Source organism: Dama dama, chromosome 28 (genome assembly GCF_033118175.1).
Source record: "Dama dama isolate Ldn47 chromosome 28, ASM3311817v1, whole genome shotgun sequence".
Taxonomy (NCBI): domain Eukaryota; kingdom Metazoa; phylum Chordata; class Mammalia; order Artiodactyla; family Cervidae; genus Dama; species Dama dama.
The window spans coordinates 10445707-10469767 of NC_083708.1; the positions used below are offsets into that span (position 1 = coordinate 10445707).

The 24061-nt window shown below is 45.9% G+C and overlaps 1 protein-coding gene across 5 annotated transcripts in view; it reads left to right on the plus strand.

The window, feature by feature from the left end:
- The window catches only part of SMAP1 (small ArfGAP 1), a 160492-nt gene that overhangs the window by 133128 nt on the left and 3303 nt on the right, over positions 1-24061 (plus strand). For all 5 annotated transcript variants that reach the window (XM_061131855.1, XM_061131856.1, XM_061131857.1 and 2 more), the window contains 3 exons: positions 1197-1287; positions 17339-17466; positions 23260-23431. In XM_061131855.1, the coding sequence (XP_060987838.1) occupies positions 1197-1287; positions 17339-17466; positions 23260-23431 (391 nt within the window). The remainder of the gene's footprint in view (positions 1-1196; positions 1288-17338; positions 17467-23259; positions 23432-24061) is intronic.

Consider the following 24061-nt stretch of genomic DNA (forward strand, 5'->3'; position numbering starts at 1 on the left):
GGGTCCCTTGCTGTAGCCGCCACGTCAGCACTTGCTGCTTCACCTCGCACTCCTGCATTGTGGAGGCGACCTCTGTCCTCAGCATCTCACCGGCCAGCCTCTGCTCGCTTCAGCTTCGGAAGCTTCTTTACCCCTCTCAGCTTTCTAAGGTTGAAAGGAGCTTAAAGGAACCGTGTAGCTGGTTTGATCTTCTGTCCAGGCCACTAAAGCTTTCTCTGTATCAGCACTAAGACTATATCTGTTTTCTTATCATGTGTGTATTCACTGGAGTAACACTTTTTGGTTTACATTCACAACTTGGCTGTTTGGTACAGAAGCCCTACTCTTGACCTGTCTTGGCTTTTCCCATTCCTTCCTCACTGAGCTTAATCATTTGTTGCTTTTAATTTTAAAGTGAGGGATGTGCGACTGTTCCTCTCCTTGAGCACCTGGACACCCCTGTAGGGTTACTAACTGGCCTGGTTTCAGTCTTGCTGTGTTTCAGGGAACAAGGAGGCCCAAGGTGAGGGAGGGGATGGGGAGCCGTCGATTTGTGGAGCAGTCAGCACACACGTTTATTGATTGTTTGCTGCCTTATGTGGGTGTGGTTCACAGCACCCCAAAACATTCCAGGGTAGCATCAAAGGTCACTGATCACAGCACCATAACAAATATAATAGTGATGAAATGTTTGCAACACAGAGACACAAAGTGAGCATTTGCAGGAAAAGTGCTGCACGCAGGTTGCCGCAGACCTTGGGTTTGTGAGCAGCGGCATGTCTGCGGGGCTCGGTAGAGTGATTGCTGCCCCGCGCGTCAGCTGGGTCCTGGTAGGGCCGGGGGTGCCCGCCTGTGCTGGCAGCCTGGGGAAGGGGGATGTGCCCTGCCCTCAGGCTCCAGGGCCCGCCCGGCGGCACAGGGAGCAGGAGCTTCTACGAAGTGTGGGACGTTCACGGAAAGGGCTTAGATGCTTAAGACCAGTACATTAAGATTACAGTTCTGTTTTTACTATCTTGGGGCCCTAATATGTCCAGTTTATCATTTCAAGTTGAGTGATTATGTTTACCTGTTTATGATAATAGACGCTCTAGGTTTATCATACTATGCTTCATATGCTACATTAGATTAACTTTATCAAAAGTATGCCTGATTGAGGCTTAACAGTCTTGTTCCATTTATTTGAAAGAAAATAATAACTCTCATTATTTACTTCAAAGCTGCAGAAGAAAGAAGATCAGCAGTTGGAACCTAAAAAGAGTGCCAGCCCTCAGAAAGCTGCAGAGCCCACCGTTGACCTTCTGGGACTCGGTAAGTGATGAGAGCGCATGTCACTGTTAGAGCCGCGAGACAGCCGAAACCCTGACTCGCATTCACTAGAACGGCTTTACCGGCAGTGTGCCCAAGGGACCTGCTAGCTGAACGTGAACACGGTGTGGTTAGTTTGCTGTGTTCCCACGGAAAGGGAAATCTTCATAAGGGAGCTGGCATCTGTCAGCAGTGCCTTCACGGAAATGTGGGTGCTGAGCTCCTGGGGAGAGAGGAGCTGCCAGAGCGGTCTCCAAGGCTTGGTGGGCCCTGCTGTCTCAGCACTGAAACGAGGAGTAGGTTGCCTCTGCTCCCACCCCTCTTCTCTTTATTTAGCTTTTTGCGGGGTTGGAGGGGATCCCTTAGCAAAATAATTCTGGTGTAGCCTTATTGTAAGGTGCTGTTTTAAAGAAAGCTTTTATTTTGGATAACTGAAGCAACACGTCTTACACTTCGATCTAGTGGCTGGGTTCACGTTATGTGTGTGATAACAGTAAGAAGTGCTCGGTTTAATGTCATTTTTGTTCTTGGGGCTGACAGATGGATGTTGTCTGCCTGGCAGGTAAACAGGGTTCTGCTCAAGGGGTGCTTGTATTGTCCTTATCTGTACATGTCAGCTCTTCTTAAGTGCTTCTCCTCTTTGTTCTAAAGTAGCTTGATAAAATTGTTATTTTTATTTGAGCCTTCTGCAGTAATTAATTTAGAAAAAACTCTTTTTAGCTTAGAGAAAGATTAACAGCTAAAGGAAAACAGTAAAAAATAGTTGAAGGATAGAGTTGAACTTCATAAAACTTCTCTAAAAAATTGATTTTTGTTCTTATTCAGAAGATTGTTTTCTGTTTAAGAATTAAAATTGAATGTTTTAGTCATTTCTTTGAAGTTGGTATATCATGTAAACAAACTCCCTATCGATGAAAATCTTCTGTGGTGGTAAAAGTAAGAGGTATGTATTAGAAACATAAAAAAATAAATATGATTTTATGAGCCCTGAAAATAGGGCTCAGTCCAGGCGCTCTAAATAGAATTATGTTGAATACAAGTTCTCTTAATTTACGTATTTTACTTCCTTTCCCCTAAATGAGAGAAAGGGGGAGAAAAGACGTATCACCGAAGTGAGAACAGATCCTGCTGAGACTGCATGCGTCGTCTTCACGCAGCGTCTCCTCTCCGGGCTGCTGCCTCGTTACCAGTTCATAACCTGGAATGCTAGCCCGAGCCCGGCCTGACTTTCACGCTCACAGACTCAGTGGCCCACAGCCCTGCACACAGCCCTGCACACAGCGTCTGCTGGTGTCCAGGCGCCTGGACGCTAAGGGGAGAGCTGTGAAGGAGGGCAGGTGAGAAGGCCTGGGCCCTGGGACCCTTCGTTCTCTCTGCGGCGGCAGTGATGAAATAGTGACGCCAACTGTGGTGTGGGTGATGTTGCTAAGTGCTGTTGCTGAAAGAAAGAGGAGTGGTGGTGATTTAAATAGGGCTGAGGGTGCTGGGGGCTCCCTGAGATACCGCTGGAGTGAGGACCTCAGGAAGCCGGGGCTCCCTGGCCGTGGGGGTAAGAGGTGGGTGTGGTGGCCCCCGCAGCAGCCCTGCCCCCGCATGGGTGAGACCGGAGGGTGGGAGACCTGGGATACGGAGCCACAGGGAGGCAGGTCCACTGCGACAGGACTTTGGCGTCTGCTTGGAGTGTCCTGGAAATGCATTGCAGGGATTCGAGCAAAGAAGCACCTCCCCTGACCTGAGTTTCTCAGGACTTCTTATAGCTGCTGTGTTGAGTCGGGTGTAGTGAGGCGAGGCTGCCGTAGGGGCGGGGGGACCAGTAACAGAGCTGGGGGGCAGTGGCGGAGCGGGCGGTGGCGTGGGAGGTATAAGAAGTAGCCGGCTCTGGACCTGTTTTAAAGAAGGAGACAGTAGGGTTTGCTGACCAGAGAACAGTGTAGGATGTTTCCCTTTGGGAGTGACTTTGTAGAACAGGCAGCCTGCTCCCTTGGGACAAGCAGAGTTACTCTCGTGAGGTCTCCAGTGGCTGGGCACGGTGGTGGGAGGTGATCTGGGAGACAGATGGCAGACTGGCCCCAGGTACCCAGCTGTCGCCACGGTGATGCTGCATGGTCCCTCTCCTGGCGTTTGACCTCTGGCCTCAGAAACACTGAGCTGTCTTTGTGGAGCGTCACCTGCTGTGCTTCCTACCTTCCAGCTGGTCACAGCCGCAGAGTGTGTCTCCTCACTGCGTCCCTGTCTTCCTCTGCCCGGTCTCAGAGTCCCTGGGTCGTGGGCCTTTCAGACTGCGGCTCCCCTCTTCTGGCATCAGGCTCTGTGAGGTCAGCCGTGGCTGGGTCTCATCACAGTCAGCCGTGGCTGGCTGTGAGCCTGTTTCAGTGGTGGGAGAGCTTCAGGAAACTGTGTCCTGAGGGGAGAGCCAAGCTTTGCTTACAGTAGGAGGGTGTGGGACTGCTCGAAGGAGAGGGTGAGGACATATCAGGGGGATTTGCTGCTGACTGATGATTCTAGCTCTGTGCTGGAAGAGTTCTGCAGGTGGCTGGGCAGGTGATGGGGTCAGAAAGAGGGATTAGGGGTCTTGCCGATGAAGTGGTAGCAGCAGGAAGCCTGGTGCCTCACACAGAGCACATACAGCTCTGCTCCTGCTAGTTACCAGTCCCCTAAGTTCTTTTGGAAGAGACTCTGGCTTTGAGAGAATAGTGCTCCCGAATGAGGACGAAGCAGCAGCTTCTCGTGGGTAAGCATGGCGTTCTGGTTCCCCGCAGGTGGAGGTGGGCTGGCGCAGGGGCAGCAGGTGCATGCAGTCCACTTTATGGCCTCGTAGAAAAGTCGGTGGGCCGTGTGGGTGAGGGCAGAGATGGCCTTCACGTTGCACATTTGCAGAAAAGGCGGAGAAAAGCCCTGCAGGGTTAGTGCAGCTACACAGCCACGGAGGGCCGGGAATCCCGGGGTTCTGTGTGTATTCGGGGTCACGTCGTCTCACACAGGATGATAGTCAAGATAAGTTTTTAGAAATAGGAACTTCCCATTTAAATGGTCCTTTAGCGAACCTTTTTGTTTCAGGCCAGTGGCTCGAGATAAACCTGTTTTCCTCAGCTCCCCTTTCCTGATCTACTCCCATCCCAAAGTCATAAAATACTCTCTCTGTGCTTTCTAGCAAGAGTCAGCAATGTTTTTCTGAAAGGGATTAGCTGCTTTTGGCTTTGCAGGCCTTACAGTCTCTGGGGCAGCTACTCCGCTCACCCCCGTGGTGGGCATGTCGCTGTTGGCAAGAGCGTGGATGGTGAGGGAGTCGGGCTCTGCTGGACGCTAAAGATAGCCGGGAGGGGCCTTTGTGCGGCTGGCTGTGCCTGCAAGAACGACTGCATGATCAGGAGCTGGTGGGAGTGCCGTTTACTCTGTGCCTTACTGTTTAGTGTTAGAAGTGGGGTCGGTACTTGGTTATTACTGCCCTCTGCTCCTGGAAATAGCCAGGTCTTAGGCCCCTCTTGGCGAGGGCCAGCCCAACCAGCCCAGCTGCTTGACTAGACCGTGTCCCTGCCGTCTGAGCGCAGAGCTGACACCAGCTCCTGCCGCCGGGGTGCTGCTTGCCCGTCCTCTGCGTGTGGGACTCCTCTAGGACTGGGAGCCGCGCTCTGCGCGGCTTCTGGCCTCTGTTGGCGATGACTTGGCTTTCATGTGACAAAAGCCGACAGACTGCTTAGCAACTGGTTAGGACGGCCTCGGACTTCTTTTTCTAGAAGGTCCCGTCTGAGAGCAGTCTTCAGGGTGAGCACCCGCTCCAGCCGTAAGGCGTGGCAGGCCTGTGGCTGCAGGTGAAGCGTGGCCTGCTGGCTTCAGCTCCGTCTTCCCGCAGACGTGCCCTCGGCCGGCCCCGCTCCCAGGCAGGAGGCTCCGCCGCAGGCCGTTGGGCGCGGAGGTGCGTGGGACCATCGGGGATGGGGGGCCCTGGAGTTGGAGGCGGTGCCTGGACTGTGCGCGGGCTCTGGGGCCTTCACCCGGCGAGGGAACACAGGAACTGCTCCCTGGTCGTTGTCCAGAGCGTGACTGAGTGGGCAGCGTGACACAAGGCACAGTGATGTTTGCGGGGCAGGACGAGCGTGTCTGTGGGGCCTTGGGCAGGCCGCCCGGGCTCGCAGCAAGTGGAGCTCGGAACTGGAGGGGCAGACGCAGCAGGAGGGGTCACACCAGCTGTGAGGCCTCTCGGTCAGGTGAGAAGATTAGCCTAAAGGCCACCTAGTTGGCAGTGTGTGCATGCTAAGTCAGTTCAGTCGTGTCTGACTCTTTGTGACCCCCATGGAATGCAGCCCGCCAGGCTCCTCTGTCCATGGGATTCTCCAGGCAAGAACTCTGGTGTGGGTTGCCGTGCCCTCCTCCAGAAGATCTTCCCAATCCAGGGATCGAACCTGCGTCTCTTAGGTCTCCTGCATTGGCAGATGGGTTCTTACCACCAGTGCCACCTGCGAAACCTTACTTAGCAGGAAGAGAAATTAACTGAAAAATAAACGGCTTCACTTAACTCTAAGTCATCTTTTTTTCAACTTTTGAGAACAATTTGAAGCCTGAAAATTAATATGCTTCAAATGAGCATTTATGACTTGAGTTTACAAAGTAACACGCATGGGAGTTTATTTCATTTCATGAAGCCAAGTGTGTTTAAATCCAGAGGAATGCTAAGTAACATTTTTATTAAGGAAAAAGCTTTAAGTGGTTTCTTGCGTGGAAAATAAAAAGGGTTCTTTGAGTAATATGAAGATTTATAAAGCTTTAAGGAGTTTGCCACTAAGGAGAGTGTCTCACTATACCTCATGGAAGGAGCCTTCTTTAATCCGTTTCTGCTTCAGACTCGCTCCTCCCTAGGGTGATGCCTCAGTAGTTACCAGTGAAGAATTAGGGTTGGCAGTTTTCAGTGTCCAAGGGTGTGCTCAAGGCTAAGTGTTCACACTCAGTCAGGAACAGTAAGGAAAAACATAGCATCACTCACTTAACATGTTCTTAGCTGCCTGTGCTAAATTAGTAATATAACAAATCTCATACAACTCTTTTTGACTTTTTTTTTTTTATTATTTGTGCAAATAGATTGTGACCAGCTAATGCCACTGACACAGGTAAAGGATGAATTCAGTTAATGTTTATTGAGCACAGGCGAGTTCATGGAACTCTGGTCAATTCCAGAGAATGCGGCTCTGTGTGTGTCTAGTCGTACAAGTTGGGGGTGCATACGCGTGCAATCTAGAAGCGAGAAGACAGAGCAGCGTTGCTCAGGGAATAGTGGGACTGGGAGAGCGCTGGCTGTGAAAGTGCAGTGTGAAACCTGGCATAATGCTGAAGTCCACATTGGCACGGTATTTTCCTCAATTCAGGCCTTCTCTTGCTAGTCAGAGGCAGATGAGTTTTTCATGCTGTGCACAGTGAGGTCAGGCAAAACCTCTTGTGTTCTGGGGTCGTGTTTAGAGTGAGTGGCAGCTGGGAAAGACCAGCGACCCCCAGACAACCGGGTCCTCGGGCCTCCCCTTTATAAAGAGTCCTGTGATTTAAAGCCCATCTGCAACTTGCTCAGCGGTCCCGTCAGGGAGGTACTCGGAGCAGAGCTGTGGGAGAGGGGAGTGGGGTCGGTGAGGAGGTTGCCTGAGACATGAGCAGGCGTGTACGTGTGTGCGCGCGCGTATGCGCAGCACTGTGACTGCGGCAGTGCTCTGGGCCACGGGCAGAGTGTTCTGAGGACGCAGTTCTGATTTAGAGGGAGAAGTGTGACCTCACTGCCGTGGTGGCCTGGAGAGAGAAAGCCAGGGAGGGCATTTCAGCCAGCACAGACGCTGCGTGGAAGCCCGCGGTGTGTGGGGCTGCAGAGGGGAGACCAGGAGGAGCTGCAGGGTCTTCAGGAATACGTGGACTCACAGCAGGTCCCCAGGGAGGAAGGATCAGCCAGGGCCAAACATGGCGTGGTTGAGTAGGATGGGGACTGAGAGGGCTTTGTAGCCATACTGCCAGGACTTTCACACTCTGAGTCATTGTTTCCTTCTTCTCCCAACAGAAGTAGGATCACCTGCCTGCCTAGCATTGTGTTGTAGGAAGGGGGACCCCTTCCAGGGCCTGAAACTGGTCTCTTGTCTAACACTTGGAAATGAATTGTCCAAGGAGACACATGTGCTAACAAAGCAAGAGATTTTATTGGGAAAGGGCGCCCAGGTGGAGAGCAGGAGGGAAGGGAACCCAGGAGAGCAGCTCTGCCACATGGCTCACAGTCTCGGTTTTATGGTGATGGGATTAGTTTCAGGGTTGTCTTTAGCCAATCATTCTGACTCTGAGTCCTTCCTGGTGGTGCACGCCCTGGTCAGCCAAGATGGACGCCAGAGAGAAGGATTCTGGGAGGTGGTCTGACAGGTGGTGTCTCCTTTTGACCTTTCCCGAACTCTTCCGGTTGGCGGAGGCTTATTAGTTCCATGTTCCTTGCCAGGACCTCCTGTCATAAAACAGCTCATGGAAATGGTTACTATGGTGCCTGGCCAGGGTGGGGGGTTTCAGTCAGTGTGCTTCCCCTAACAGTTTTACCCACTGTAACCAAGAAACATTCTTGTACTGTGTGTTTGGAAAGCATTTCATCCATCCTTTGTTGAGCATCTGCTTTAAGGAGGCAGCCCCAGTCTCTGAGAGGGCAGAGGGTGGATGGGGGCCCTCGGCTCTGGGCCCGGTGCCGGGGGAGCGTGTTCAGGGTGCTCAGCTGCCGCCACAGACTGCACGCAGCATTAGGACGGTGCCTGGCCTGGGGAGGAGGCGGGGGTCGGTCTGGCCCGCCAGCCGGGGTGGAGTGGCTGCGGTGGCGGGGGGTGGGGGAGACGGGCCTGGATCTCTTGGGCTCAGCAGGAAGCTGGGACTGTGCCCTGCTGGGCAGCGAGGCCAGCCTCACCCTTGGTACCCTCTTCTTGGGAGGTGGGACAGCTGCCCCAAGAGCTGGTTTAACCTGGGACAAGCGAGGGGCACTGCTTCTGTGTGGGGGAGCCAGCAGAAGCTGCTCAGAAGGCTGAGAGCAGTGGAGATTTCCAGCTATACCAGCAGAGGTGTGTTGAAACCCGTCTTACTGTGTTAAACTCACTGGAGGTGATGTGAGGATTTAACTCAGACACTTCATATAAAGCGTGATCAGAGTACCTAGCAATAGAACTTAAAAATGTTAGTGTTAAAAATATTGTTAAAATCCAGAGTGTTATATTCTTATTTCCTTTTAGTTTATATACAATATCATTCAAAGGCACTTGGAATAGACCAAGAAGGCGGCACTAAAGATTGTTTTAAGTGCTTTGTTTACCATTACTCACTTGGATTTTTGGTGTCAGGTGAGTTCTGATATACCCAAGGCTGATAGACAGCTGCCTCGAGGGTTTCTCGTTAGTAGAAATGGCCTTCACAAGGCTGTCATGTTTGCGTGCTGGGCAGACCTGTTCATGTGAGCTGCAGCACTGATTTTTAACAACTTGCTTTCTTTAGCTCAGACGTTTAACCTTTCTTTTCATTTTCTGGAACGTGTGCAGTAGAAACTGTCGTCTACCAACATTAGTCTGAAATCTTAAGGTAAAGGAGAAAGAACAGTTACCCGCAGGCGGCTGATTGTAAACTTGATGCCCTGCCGTTCAGATTGGAGCTGCTTCTCTGTTACTGCGTTGTCCTGATTTCTGTTTGCTCATGGCCTCTTCAAGGGGTCCTGGTCCTTCATTATCGTTCTTTATGAGGTTGCCCCAGCTAAGCTTCTTCCCTCTGCCTCAGGCTTTCCTTGTCCTCGGAGCTCCCATCACGTTCATTGTCCACCAGCCACTGTTTCTGCGTGTTGATGGAGCAGCACTGCTCCTCCCCAGCAAGGAGCCCAGTGCCTGCGCAGGGGCCAGTCCTGACACGCTGTTTGCACAGACGGCTTCTGCACACACACATGCACACACACACGCGGCTTCTATACACACACACATGGCTTCTACATACATACACACGGCTTCTACACACACACACACACACAGTGTTTGGTCGCCTCCTCGCTGGAAAGGGAGAGTTTTCCATTTGTCTGGGTGTGTGTGCACATATCTGAACGCACCAGATGTAACTGATGTGGATTTAATTATTTTTCTTAAATTATTCCGATTTACAGTATTTAAACCATTTAATTTGAGTAAGACTCATTCTTTCTAAATTTTAAAATATTTATCTGAAAAGCTTTTTTAACACCTTGATGTTCTGTGGCTTTTGTGGCCTCTGAGCTTTCCTTTAACCCGCAAAGCCTGTGCTGCTGGTGGGCGCTTGGCGAAGAGGCCGCGTTGGGCCTCAGTGCCTGCGGCAGGGCTGCCTTTGTCCGCCCATCGCCGGGCGCCCGCTGTGGCCACGCCGCCTGCCCCCGCACTGTGCACCGGCTAGATGCCGGGCTTGGCGGAGGTCGGAGCAGGGAGAGACGGCGCGCTGAGGCTCTGCTGTGCAGCGGTTTCTGAGCTAGTTACCTCAGTGCTTCTCTTAACAGTACAGGTAATTATAAGCTCAAAGCTGGTTTCTAATGTTCACAGTTTAGATGGTTTCTTTGTAGTTATAATACAGTTGTAACTGCATGACTTCTGTGAAACGCAGCTTAAAGAAAAGAGCGTCGCTAGTCCTGGGGTCGGAAGACTTGGTTCTAGTCCAGATTTTGCTGTTTCACTAGAGAATTGACCCCAAGTCTTTAATCTCTGGACCCTGCATTTCTGAAACTGGAGGTAATGAAGGCAAGCCCTTCCCATCCTTTATACAGACAGAAGTGATAGCATGTGAATACTCTTAAAAAGGTTAGGGAAACAGGTCATGTCTATAATGATGGTAATATAGTCTTCAGTTGTTCTTTTTAAATACTGAAAATAAAAAATAGAAGTGGTTTTTAAAGGTTGAGCATCATTTTAATCTTGAACATTTTCTCCAGTCTTCAAATTATTAACATGAAACGATAAACTGCAATTTTATCATTACCCTATTGCCATGTAACAAGCCTTTGTTACAAAATCTCCATCTGCTGTGCCTGAAAAACCAACAGAAAACCCATATATTATATTATCTAAATGATCTATTAACAGATGAAATTTTAACCAACTTCCTATCAGGAAACTATTAACAGAGGTACTTCAATCACCTAGCTTAAAATATGGAGGAAAAAAACAGGTAAAAAAAAAAATCTTATCCTGTAGTAAAAAATAAGTTTTGAGGTGATTTGAGAATTCTTTGTAGAGAATGTGTTTAGCAAGCCAAATGTGGTAAGTCAAATTAACCATCATTGAAATTCAGTGGGGAAATACGCTGGGATTTTGTTTACTGATTTTGCAAGGTTGAGATATTTTCATTTACGTTAAAAGGATTTGTTTTTCAACAGTTCTGTGAATGCTTGGCTTTTTAGTAACAAGGAGAATTGATGGGAGTTTTGATCCATCATGTTAGAGGGTCCTATGGAGAGGAGACTTCAGGAGAGAGAGGAGAGGACAGGTTTGTTGCATGTTCTCTGTGAGGCGGGACACAGGCCTGGGAGAGTTCTTCACCTTAGGTTTGTGGAGCCCAGTCACTTGACACAGGTATCAGTCTTGCCACAGAGACCACGGTCCCTAAGCAGATGCTTCCACCGCCTCATTCTAAAGGATCCCAAATTCCCCTGGGCTCGCGTAAGTTGACTTTCATGGCCCCTTCACTAGCTGCGGGAGCTGATTACAAACAAAGCCCCACTTTGTTTTTTTGTGTTGAATGCCTTTCTGAGATTTCCAAAGGCCAGTTTATATATAAAAGGCTTCCCTGGTGGTTCAGTAGTAAAGAATCCGCCTGCAGTGCAGGAGAAATGGGTTCGATTCCTGGGTAGGGAAGATCCCCTAGAGGAGGAAATGGCAACCCCCTCTGTATTCTTGCCTGGGAAATCCCATGGACAGAGGAGCCTGGCAGGCTACAGTCCCTGGGGTCACAAAGAGTCAGACACGACTGAGGACTGAGCACACACGTACTTAATGAAAGGAGAGAATGCAGCTGTCCTCCAGTGCAGTGGTGGAAGCAGAAGGCGTGCTGGTGACTAGAGGAAGCGAGCCCTGCCCACGTTGGGGTCAGGACTGTACCTGGTACCACTCTGTGTCTGTAATGGTTCTGGTCTGCAAGCTGCCTCCATGCCGCTGTTGGAGGATTGAAGCTGCAGGTTACTCTAGGTCCATGCAGTGTCATCAAATGCAGTCTGTCTGTCCCACCCACGCATACATAACATAGTTTTATTTAAGAAAACTCTCACTGTATATACATTATTCTAAGCATATTTTTACTCATGCTTATAAGCATAGAAAATGAATGATAGGAATTTTTTATTGGGTGAAATACACATTACAATTTACCATTTTAATCAGTTTTAAGTTTTCGTGGCTTTAAATTCTTTCACATTTTTGTGCAACCATCACTATCATGTGTGGAAGGGAACTTTTTTTTTTTTTGGAAGGGAACTTTTAGTTTTGTGTGGTTTGCATCTTTGACAGGAAGATGTCACTCTTATAGTAAAAACTGAATTTAAGATTACAATCTGAGACTTTGTTGTAGCTTTGTGATACTGGACAAGTTTAACTTTTTTTGCCATCTGTAAATGAGGGTAGTTTTAGTAGCTCTTTCACAGCATTATAATAGAGATTGAACAAGTGTATGTGTGTGTATTTGTATTCTTTCAGGCTTGGCACAAAGCGAACACTGCGCTGAGTGCTGGCTCTTAACTTTTATCAGTCACGTATGTGGCCCTAAGGCTGTGAAAGGTGAAAACCAAGTGAAGTGCCACGTGCCATTTTACAGAGTAGATAATATATCACTAAGTTCTGATCAGGGTTTAGCCTTCAAAGTATGAGTAACTTAGTATCCTTAAGTGGCATATAATGTGCTGCTGCAAACAGATTTAAAATTTCTGAAAGATGTACAGTTTATAAAAGAGTGAAAATAGATTATTTGCCTGTAGTAGATGCACGTCTTTGTTCTAACATATCACATCCTGAGCTTACTGGTGCTGTGTAAGTTAACTGACATGTTCTGTGGCAAAAAATCAGTTGACAACATTTCTCTGGATTCACCAAAAATAATAATAGGGTAATAATAATGTTAATAGTATTTTCTTACACTTAAGATTTTGAAATATAAATTTTTCCTGATTGTTAGTGTTTGCTGTTACTTGAAACAACAACAAATTTTAACTGAAAAACTGGGAGTAGTTATTTAGGCTCAACTTGTCAGTTTTTTCTTTTCTTTTTTTTACTTTTCTTCCTCTTGGTCATGGTTTGTTTTGGAGGACATGTGCTCCTGTGTGTGAGTTTAAGTTGCGTGTGATGTGATCCTGTTTCCTGCTGATGCGGTGCTTCCTTGTTGGCGTGACAGAGTGAGCGTGCCTGATGAGGTTGCCTCCCTGTCCTCAGCTCTGCAGACACCACTGACTCGTGGCAGTGTTGTCCTTTGCGTTCCGTTACTGAGCGGTGGATGCCGCAGAGAACGTGTTCTTTCGTTTCTGTTTTTAATCTAGGAAACCCTGTCTTTCTAAAACACGTTATTTCTGGTTCATTTACTACACTATCTGATGTGTACTATCTGATGTGCTGCACATCAGGTAATGGGCTGGAAAACATACAGTAGCTCTTTAAAGAGGTCTAGTTTCAGACTGAATGTTGCTATTTTGAATGAGTTAGAAATGGGAAATATTACTTTCATGTGTAAATCATGTTTGAATTTTATGTATATTATAAATTAGTAGTATAGTCTGTGCATTGTTTTATTGCTTGACCTTTAAATTGTCCATAGTGCTTCATAGAGATCTAACATGTGTAACACATAAACATGTATGCCCTGAATATTTCTTTCTTATTGCTCTGATAATGTGATATCACTGAAAATGATTGAGAAATAATTGCAGTTGGTCTCTTCCGAACTAACCTTTCATGGTTTTCACACACAGTTTTACAAATTAAGTAGTAAAGATTATTGTGACTGTTTATTCCTTGAAATTAATGATGAGTTGTTTCCCTGAAGCTTAAACAGGGAAATAAAAGATACTGATTTCCATAGTTAAACTTCAAGAAAGAGAAGAAATCTATGAGTTCCTGTGGGTTGTGATAGAAATATCCAGTATGTGGTAGTTGAGTTCAGTTCAGTCGCTCAGTCATGTCCAACTCTTTACGACCCCATGAATCGCAGCACGCCAGGCCTCCCTGTCCATCACCAACTCCCAGAGATTACTCAAACTCATGCCCATCGAGTTGGTGATGCCATCCAGCCATCTCATCTTCTGTCGTTCCTTTCTCCTCCTGCCCCCAATCCCTCCCAGCATCAGGGACTTTTCTAGTGAGTCCACTCTTCACATCAGGTGGCCAAAGTATTGGAGTTTCAGCTTCAGCATCAGTCCTTCAGTGAACACCCAGGACTGATCTCCTTTAGGATGGGCTGGTTGGATCTCCTTGCAGTCCAAGGGACTCTCAAGAGTATGTGGTAGATCTTCCATTAAATTTGCCAGATATTTGAAGTCCCACTCTATACAAGACCTCCATCCACCTCATTTTGAAGAGGTTTTAGAAGATGCCTGTGCGCCTTTGAGACGTGTGGCTCATCAGAGAGACCAAATGAGATTGTTGTTGCTGTTCAGGTGCTCGGTTTTGTCCAGCTCATGTGCCCTCGTTGACCGCAGCACACGAGGCCCCCTGTGCTTCACCAGCTCCCGGAGCTTACTCAGGCTTGTGTCCATCGAGTCGGTGATGCCGTCCAACCATCTCATCCTCTGTCGTCCCCTTCTCCTCCTGCCTTCAGTCTTTCCCAGCATCAGGGTCTTTTCAAATGAGTCAGCTTTTCGCATCAGGTGGTCAAAGTACTGGAGTTTCAGCTTCAATGTCAGTCCTTCCAATGAATATTCAGGACTGATCTCCTTTAGGATGGACTGGTTGGATCTCCTTGCTGTCCAAGGGACTCTCCGGAGTCTACTCCAACACCACAGTACAAAAGCATCAATTCTTTGGCGCTCAGCTTTCTTTAGAGTCCAACTCTCACATTTCTACATGAATACTGGGAAAACTATGGCTTTAACTAGACCTATCTTTGTTGGCAGTAACTCATGTCTCTGCTTTTTAATGTGGTGTCTAGGTTGGTCATAGCCTTTCTTCCAAGGAGCAAGCGTCTTTTAATTTTGTGGCTGCAGTCACCATCTGCAGTGATTTTAGAGCCCAAGAAAATAAAGTCTATCACTGTTTGCATTATTTCCCCATTTATTTGCCATGAAGTGATGGGACCAGATGCCATGATATTAGTTTTTAAAATGTTGAGTTTTAAGCCAACTTTTTCACTCTCCTCTTTCACCTTCGTCAAGAGGCTCTTTAGTTCCTCTTTATGTTCTGCCATAAGGGTGGTGTCATCTCTGTATTTAAGGTTATTGATATTTCTCCTGGCAGTCTTGATTCCAGCTGGTGCTTCTTCCAGCCTGGCATTTCTCATGCTGTACTCTGCATATCAAAGTTAAACAAGCAGGGTAACATTATACAGCCTTGATGTACTCCTTTCTCAGTTTGGAACCAGTCTGCTGTTCCATGTCCAGTTCTAACTGTTGCTTCTTGACCTGCATACAGGTTTCACAGGAGGCAGGTAAGGTGGTCTGGTATTCCCATCTCTTTAAGAATTTTTTACAACTTGTTGTGATCCACACAAAGGCTTTAGTGTAGTGAATGAATCAGAAGTAGATGTTTTTCTGGAATTCTCTTGATTTTTCTATGATCCAATGGTTGGCAATTTGATCCAATTTGATCCGTGGTTCCTCTGCCTTTTCTAAATCCAGCTTGAACATCTGGAAGTTCTCGGTTCATGTACTGTTGAAGCCTGGCTTGGAGAATTTTGAGCATTACTTTGTTTGCATGTGAAATGAGTGCAATTGTGTGGTAGTTTGAGCATTCTTTGGCATTGCTTTTCTTTGGGATTGAAATGAAAACTGACCTTTTCTAGTCCTGTGGCCACTGCTGAGTTTTCCGTATTTGCTGGCTTTGGAATATTGAGTGCAGCACTTGCACAGCATCATCTCTTAGGATTTGAAATAGCTCAGGTGGAGTTCCATCACCTCCACTAGCTTTGTTTGTAGTGATGTTTCCAAAGGCCCACTTGACTTTGCATTCTAGGATGTCTGTTTCTAGGTTTCCTGATCACACCATTGTGATTATCTGGGTCATTAAGATCTTTTTTGTATAGTTCTTCTGTGTATTCTTGCCACTTCTTCTTAATATCTTATGTTTCTGTTAGGTCCATATCGTTTCTGTCCTTTATTGTACTCATCTTTGTTGGAAATGTTCCCTTGGTATCTCTCATTTTCTTGAAGAGATCTCTAGTCTTGCCCATTCTGTTTCCCATTTCCTCTGTCTCTGCGTTGTTCACTGAAGAAGCCTTTCTTAACGTCTCCTTGCTGTTCATTGGAACTCTGCATTCAGATGGGTATATCTTTCCTTTTCTCCTTTGCCTTTTGCTTCTCTTCTTTTCTTCGCTGTTTGTAAGGCCTCCTCAGACAGCCATTTTGCCTTTTTCCTGGCCATGGTTTTGATCACCACCCCCTGTATAATATCATGAACCTCTGTCCATAATTCTTCAGGCACTCTATCAAATCAGATCCCTTGACCAGTGTATGATCATAAGGGATTTGATTTAGGTTATACGTTAACGGCCTGGTGTTTTCCCCTAATTTCTTCAATTTCGGTCTGAATTTGGCAATAAGGAGTTCATGGTTTGAGCCACAGTTCTAGGTCTTGTTTTTGCTGACTGTATAGAGCTTCTCCATCTTTGGCCTCAAAGAATATAATCAATCTGATTTTGGTGTTGACCCCATCTGGTGATGTCCATGTGTAGAGTCATCTCTCGTGTTGTTGGAAGAGGGTGTTTGCTATGACCAGTGCGTTCTCTTGGCAAAACTCTGTTAGCCTTTGCCCTGCTTCATTCTGTACTCCAAGGCCAAATTTGCCTGTTACTCCAGGTATCTCTTGACTTTCTACTTTTTCATTCCGATCCCCTCTGATGGAAAGGACTTCTTTTCCAAAATGAGATTGGAAACTGTTAAAGTGGAAGTTCGATTGGGATGTAAGTCCCCGAGATGGAGTTGTGATGTTCTGAGCTGTTCCTTGAGGTCGTGCCCACAGAGGACTGGGCTGTGCCGAACCCCACTCCCTGAAACCACACAGCACTCTGCACTGCATCCCACCCGTACTCCGCTTAACACCTTGTAAATTCTGGGCCGCCATGGGGAGCAGGGGCTGATCTGGGGCGTTGGCGCCACCCAGAGGCCCGCTGCCCCCATTGCAGAAGGTCACCATGTCTCCATAAAGAGGATTTATTTCAGTGTTTTGGGGATACTTCCTACAGAATCAGTTTGTAGGGTACGTTTGTTTTCTTTGTATCCCTTATGTAACTTTAAATTTTAACATCTCAGACATTTAAAGTTATTAATATTTACTTCCAAGGTTAGGTAAACGTGATATGAAATGCTATTGGAAACACACACGTGTGCATTTACGAAGAGGCAGCATTTGTAGGAACGTGGTGTCAAATCCCAGCTTAGCCTCTTCCCTCAAATGTGGGTCTGTCTCATCCAGTCCCCATGCGGTTATGGGGATTAGATGAATTAATATGTGTAAAGTACTTAGAACAGCACCTTACATGTAAGGAAGCATCAGGACACAGAAAAGTGTGAAGTCTAGGACCACTGGTGAAAAACTGGTTTGCGTACATGTCTAGAAACCAGCGGGTAAAGGCTGTTTGTTTGAGAACAAACAGAACTGAAAGTGGTTTCTTTGGGAAAGAGGGTGGAGCCTGGGTAAGAGGGGAGCGTGTGTATACGGGAGTGTGTATATAGGGGAGTGTGTGTATATGTGTGTATATATGTGTGTATATATATGTACACATACGTATTGTTTGTTTTTTAAAGGAGGGCATACTTATTTTGTTGTTAACTTTCTGAACTTTTCTTTTAACCATGTTAAGTTTTAGAATAATGCCGTGTTCCAGGTACTTGAAGAGGTTCTAGAACCTTTAGGACGAGACTCTGTGTTCTTTTCAGATGGGCCTGCCGAGGCGCCAGTGACCAATGGGAGCGCAGTCGCGGGGCCAGCCCTGAACGATGACCTGGACATCTTTGGACCGATGATCTCTAACCCCTTACCTGCAACTGTCATGCCCCCAGCTCAGGTATGTGTGAGTGTGTGCTTTTACAGGATCGCTGTGTATTTCCTTTTTGGAAAGTTTCCATTTTGAGTTGTTTCAGATTTGAAAGCCTCCTGATCTTCAGGCCAGGAGCTGGCAAGCTAAGCCTGCAGCTTGTTTTTGCAGACAAAGTGTGCTTGGAGCACAGCCACTCCTTTCACTTACGCAGGGTTTGTGGCTGCTTTCCACAGCAGAAGCAAGTTGAGTATTTTCAGCTCGGTAGTAGTAGATACTCTGTGACTCACAAAGCCTAAGTAGTCAGCGTCTGAAGTTTGTTAACTCTTTTTAGGCAAACATAGTTTAGAATGAATAAGTGGGAAAAACCTAACTATTTCAGCCTTGCCTGTGATCCACAGAGTACTTCCGTGAGAGGTTTTTGAACTGTGGGTATGTGGACATGCACTAGAAGCCAGTTGCTTTTTTCTTGTGCTCTTGTCGGTCCAGCCCGGACAATGTTTCCTTCTGTTTTGTACTTTCTGTTTTGTAAATAAGTTCATTTGTGTTCATTGGTGGAGGAAAATCCAGAACAAGAAATTCTAGCAAACTCAATACTACTATTCTTTTTTTAATGAAGACAAATAAGTGATTTTGTAGCAAATCTTCCTTTTTTATTTTGATGATTTTTAAAAAATTAATTAGAAGACAACATCTGTGATCAAGATTTTTAAAAAGTATCAGTGATTAAGAAATTTTGACTTACCTTCTTAACATTACATGGAATTTCTTTTTTTTATTTTCTTTTTTTTTGCCTTTATTCTTTTTTTTAAAAAAATTAAAGTATAGTTGATTTACAATGCTGTGTTAGTTTCAGGTTTATGGCAGAGTGATTCAATTACACATACATGTTCTTTTTCAGATTCCTTTTCCTTATAGGTTATTATAAAATGTTGAGTATAGTTCCCCATGCTATACAGTAGGTCCTAGATGTTTGTCTGTTTTATACATAGTAGTGTGTGTGTGTTAATCCCAAACCCCTAATTTATCCCTCCCCCTCTCTTTCCCTTTTTGTGACCATAAGTTTGTTTTCTATGTCTGTGAGTCTGTTTCTGTTTTGTAAATAAGTTTCTGTTTTGTAAATGAACTTATTTCTTAAAATTTCATGTGGAATAAACTTATTCCGCACATAAGTGGTATCATATGGTATTTTCTTTCTCTGTCTGACTTACTTCACTTGGTATGATAATCTCTAGGTCTGTCCATGCTGCTGCCATTGACATTATTTCATTCTTTTTAAAGGCTGAGTAATATTCCATTGGGCCTCCCTGGTGACTTGGTGGTAAAGAATCCACCTGCCAATGAAGGAGAGGCCGGTTTGATCCCTGTCAGGAAACTCCCCTGGAGAAGGAAATGGCAACCCACTCCAGTATTCTTGCCTTAGAAATCCCATGGACAGAAGAACCTGGCAAGCTGTGGTCCATGGGGTTGCGAAAGAGGTGGACATCACTTAGCAACTAAGCAACAACAAATACTCCATTGTTTATATGTACCACATCTTTATCCATTCATCTGTTGATGGATGTGTAAGTTGCTCCCGTGTCCTGGCTATTGTAAATAGTGCTGCATTGAACATTGGAGTGCATGTATGTTTTCTAATGGTGGTTTTCTCTGGATATATGCACAGGAGTGGGTTTGCTGGATCATGTGGTAGTTCTATATTTAGTTTTTAAAGGCGCCTCCATACTGTTCTCCATAGTGGCTGCAGTTTACGTTCCTATTAACTGTAGATGGTGGTGGTGGTTTAGTCACTAAGTCGTGTCCAACTCTTTGTAACCCCATGGACTGTAGCTTGCCAGGCGCCTCTGTCCATAGGATTTCTCAGGCAAGAAACTGGAGTGAGTTGCCATTTCCTTCTCCAGGGGGTCTTCCCAACCTAGAGGCTGAACCCGCCTCTCCTGCTTGTCAGGGAGATTCTTTACCACTGAGCCACCTGGGAAGCCCCAGCAGTGTAGGAGCGTTCCCTTTTCTTTGCATCCTCTGCAGCATGTATTGTTTGTAGGCTTTTTGATGATGACCATTTTGACTGGAGTGAGGTGATACTTCACTGTAGTTTTGATTTGCATTTCTCTTAATAATTAGTTACGTTGAGCATTTTTTTCATGTGCTTTTTAGCCATCTGTATGTCTTTGTAAAAATGCCTATTTAGATCTTCTGCCCATTTTTTTTTTATTGGGTTGTTTGTTTTTTTTTTTTTTTATTGAGATGTTTGTATATTTTGAACATTTAATTCTTTGTCAGTCACATCTTTTTTTTAGAATTACAAGTTGTTAAATACTTTAAATGTTTTTTTCAGCTTTATTAAAGTGTAATTGAAAAGATGCCTGCCACCAACTTAACTCATCCTTCATCTTACAAATTTAATTTTGGTGAAAATCCCTAAAATCTACTCTTATCAAATTTCATTTATTCAGTACAGTATAATCAACTATAGCCATGTTATGCATTAGATCCTCAGGTCTCATTGATCTTATGACTATAAATTTGTTCCCTTGTATTTCCTTCCCTGCCACATCCCCTGACAACCACCATTCTCTGTTTCTATGGGTTTGCCTTTCTTTTTTATTTTAAAGACTCCACATATAAATGATACCATGCAGTGTTTTCTGTAAGGTGAAATATGTAAACTTTCAGGAACATGGGTTACTTTTAAGCATACAACTTAATATTTTAAATTTAAAATAAGCAACTAGCTTGTTTTAGTACAGCACAATTTTTGAAGTAAAATATTTCCGTTTCTCTAGAAAACCTGAGCCAAATGGGAATTGGATGGAAAGTTTTACCAAGGAAGAACTCATGTCTTATTAAGAAGACTAATGACAAATGTTTTTGTTACATATATTATCATTGTGATAGTCATTGTATAATTAACACTAGAATTGAGCAAATAGATTTCTTAGGAATCATTAGTTTTAAGTGCAGCATTACTGTTTATTTTCAGAAAAAATAGCTTTATTTTACGGCTTTGTCCCACCTCCTCCCTTCCCCCACACAGGAAGGGAGGAGCTGAGTGTTGCTAGTATTGCTCCAGTTAACGTTAATCACCTTGTGAATGTGCACAGGCGTGGGTATGTGTGTGGTAGCAAAACACTGTCTAGTGCTAATACTGTAGCTGTAGAAAGACATGTTTGGGATATGTGACGATGCAGGCACGATAAGTACTTTCTTTTGGTCTAGCGTGCTCGGCGGGTGAGAGCTGCCTTGCCCCTCCTGGCCGAGGCCCCGTCCAGAGTCAGAGCAGGTGCGGGCCGGAGCAGGCTCTTGCCTCAGCGGCGTGAGCCCAGCTGCGAGCACCACTCCCCTCTGCCCGGGGTCGCCCTGGCCTTCAGGCTCAGGCCGCCTGCCTCTGTAGCTGGAGGAAGCAGGGTGGTTTGTTAAAACCACACCCAATTCTTTTTCTGGAATACTGTTTTTGGACCAAAGTTATGTCCATTTTATTGAGTCCTGTAAAATACTTTGATTAACAGAATCATCTTCCCTCCAAACTACATGTGAAGACTAATCCAGACATGGTTTCAAAATGATGTCTTTAAAAATCAGGGGAGGAGGGGTGAATTCAAGCACATGTTTTATGCACACGCTGTACGTAGTCTCCTAATTTGGTGGGTCCTGATTTTCTGAGTGTGGTACGAAATCTGGTCAGTTTCCCTCCTGTGAGTATGCGCTGGGCTCTGTTCCTGTCGGCTCTCCATCTGGCTGTGGGGGCTTCCCCGAGGGGCCGGGAGCCCTAAGCTGACCCGAGAGTCCACGAGTACTGCAGGTTGAGGGGAGTCATTACAGTGTCCCCAGAGGGACCTGTGGAGGCCGCCCCTCACCTGTCCTGTCTGTAATATACACCTCCCCACAGCGTCTGGACCCAGGACTGAGGTTTGGCTTCGCCCCAGATCCAGAGAGCCTTTGGCTGGGGTCCTGCGGCCTCCAGGAGTGCGCGCTGACGGGCAGCCTTGTCCTCCTTTGCCTTTGCGTGGCCGTGCCGGCTCGTGGAGCCCCTCAAGCAGACAGCGGGGGGAAGGCTTACTAGCCAGGCTGCCTGCTGTGGCCGTGCCCAGCCCGTGTGCACACGGAGGCAGGCGTTCACCAGAAGAAGCATCTGCCCGCAGCAGGAGCCTGCCCTGGTGTGAGACGCAGCCGTGGCCTCCCCGGCACTTTGGGTGTTCTCATACGTGTGTATACCCTCCTTGGGGAACAGACCTCAGGGTTTTGGGCAGGTTTTCAGATTGAACAGAAACTAAAATGGAAGATCTAGTGGATTAGATTAGGTTCATAAAAATATCATGATGTTGCTTTTGAAAAAACTTTTTTCCCCCGAAAGATGACAAAATCGGTCATTGCGGGACCCTCTTGCAATCTGCTATAGCTGTAGAAATGTTCTTTATTCTAAAGGATGCCCATTCCTTTGAAGCAGAAATGGAAACTAGGATGGAAGATCACTCAGTGATCTGTTACCTGTCACCATGAACAGCAGACGCCGCCATCGTGCAGAGCACGCCGTGTGCTCCCCAGGCTCAGCTGTGAGGCCGCCGCTCTCCCCAGGCCCCCAAGGAGAGCGTGGGAAGGTGGAGTGATAGTCCAGGGCCTGTGGGAGCCGTGAGACCCACGCTCTCAGCCCTGCCTTCTGCTGCGCTGGCACTGCAGATGTATTTGATTCAAGCCCACTGTTACATTTGAATCCCATCATGTCTGATTTCTTACACATTTCAGATCTTTTGCAAAGATATGTGGCTTTTTTTTTCTATCTTAAAACTCTTGCTTAATTTGTTATAATAGATTCAAAATATTGTTCTCCTTAAGTTAGCTTGTGAGCATAATGCTAGGATTCTAATTTATTGGAAGGTTTTTTTAGCGAAGACATTAAATGTTTGATTTTTTAAAAAATTCAAGCCAAATCATAGATATGATTTAACTTCTATTTGCTGCTCACGTTATTTTATAATTTGAGAAGACTTACCCACTTTTTACTAGCCTTCATAGATTTCTTTGAAACTTCGTATCTAAGTCAATTTGTTATATACAAATGTGATTAAGTATTTAATAACCATATAGATCATTAAAATGAGGTATCAGTTGTGGCTGTGTAATAGCATGTGTGTGTAAGATATAGGAGATTAAGTGAAAATTTTTGTTTTGTGTTAAATGTTCACATGTATATTTGTATTTATTTGTACTGAATCCCTGTCCTTGGCAGAATGCAAAGTGTCAGGGAGAGTATAGGTGGTTGCACTTTTGCTGTTCCTCATTTCTGGATAGTCTGGAAACATTCTAATGTTGTGGTTAAAATGGGTTGGATTAGGTTCATAAAAATATCATGATGTTGCTTTTGAAGAACAAAACTTTTTTTTCTCCCAGAGATGACAAAATCAGTCATTATGGGACCTTCTTGCAGTCTGCTATAGCTGTAGAAATGTTCTTTATTCTAAGGGATACCCATTCCTTTGAAGCAGTAATTGCTGCAGGAGATGCCCAGACATCTCCCAGGAATCCTGGTCCTCGGGCCGCACTACGTGCCTGTTGTTGACGCCACTGCGGTCAGGATGTGATGGGCAAAAGTTCTGCATCAGAGGTTCTGTCTACTTCGTTTACATTTACAGATTCAAAACAGGAAGTGTCATCCCTTTACCTGCTTGTTGGTCCTGTGTGGGCTTGGGAGTGATTCTCTTCAGTGTTACCATTTCACCTTCTGCGGTTGTTTAGTTTCTAATTTCACAGCTTCATGTGGATTCCAAGGATGGGTGAGCTCTGGTTTGTGATGTGGAATTCAACAGCCTGTTTTGGTATCTGTCTCAGGGGACGTCCTCTGCACCAGCAGCTGCCACTCTGTCTGCAGTGACATCTGGGGATCTGGATCTGTTCACTGAGCAAGCTGCAAAGTCAGAAGAGGTGGCCAAGAAGCAGCTCTCCAAAGACTCCATCTTGTCTCTGTATGGTGCCGGGGCCATCCAGCAGCAGAGTGCTCCTGGTAATTCACCGGAAACCTGCTTTCAGTGCATCCGTTGTGGTTTTAGAATGTCAATTATATTTCTTCCCTATTATTCCTGTGTAATGAGCGCTTCTGTTGGAGTTTGCACAACTACAAAACTGACGTGAAAGAAGCATTAGGAAATAGAAAGCATATACAGGATGCACAAAACGTTATTCATTTGGGATTAACAGCTTGGTGTCATATTACTTAATATTGTTTCACAAGCCTTACAGGAAATGGATTATCTTTAAGCTTGATTTGCATGAAGCTTATAACTGTACACTGTGGTATTTTTTTCTCTAAGTTAAGCAGTAAGTCTGAGATAACACATGAAATCAAAAGAACTCAGAGGTTTTTTTTTTTTAATATAATTATAAAGAAATACTAGCATGGTAAGATTTACTGTTTGCAGTTTTAATCTGTCATTTCCTCTGAAATAATGGGCTGCATCTCACGTGAACTGAAATTATATGACGTCCCAGCTGCTTCCATTAAAGCCAGACGCTGTCGTCTCTGACTGTTTATCTGGTTGTGAGAGATGAGCGTGCAGAGCAGCAGCAGCCCCTGCTGTGTCGTCCGGTCTTCACAGTGGGCATGTTCTGTGGCCGCTGCACAAGATTCATCCCC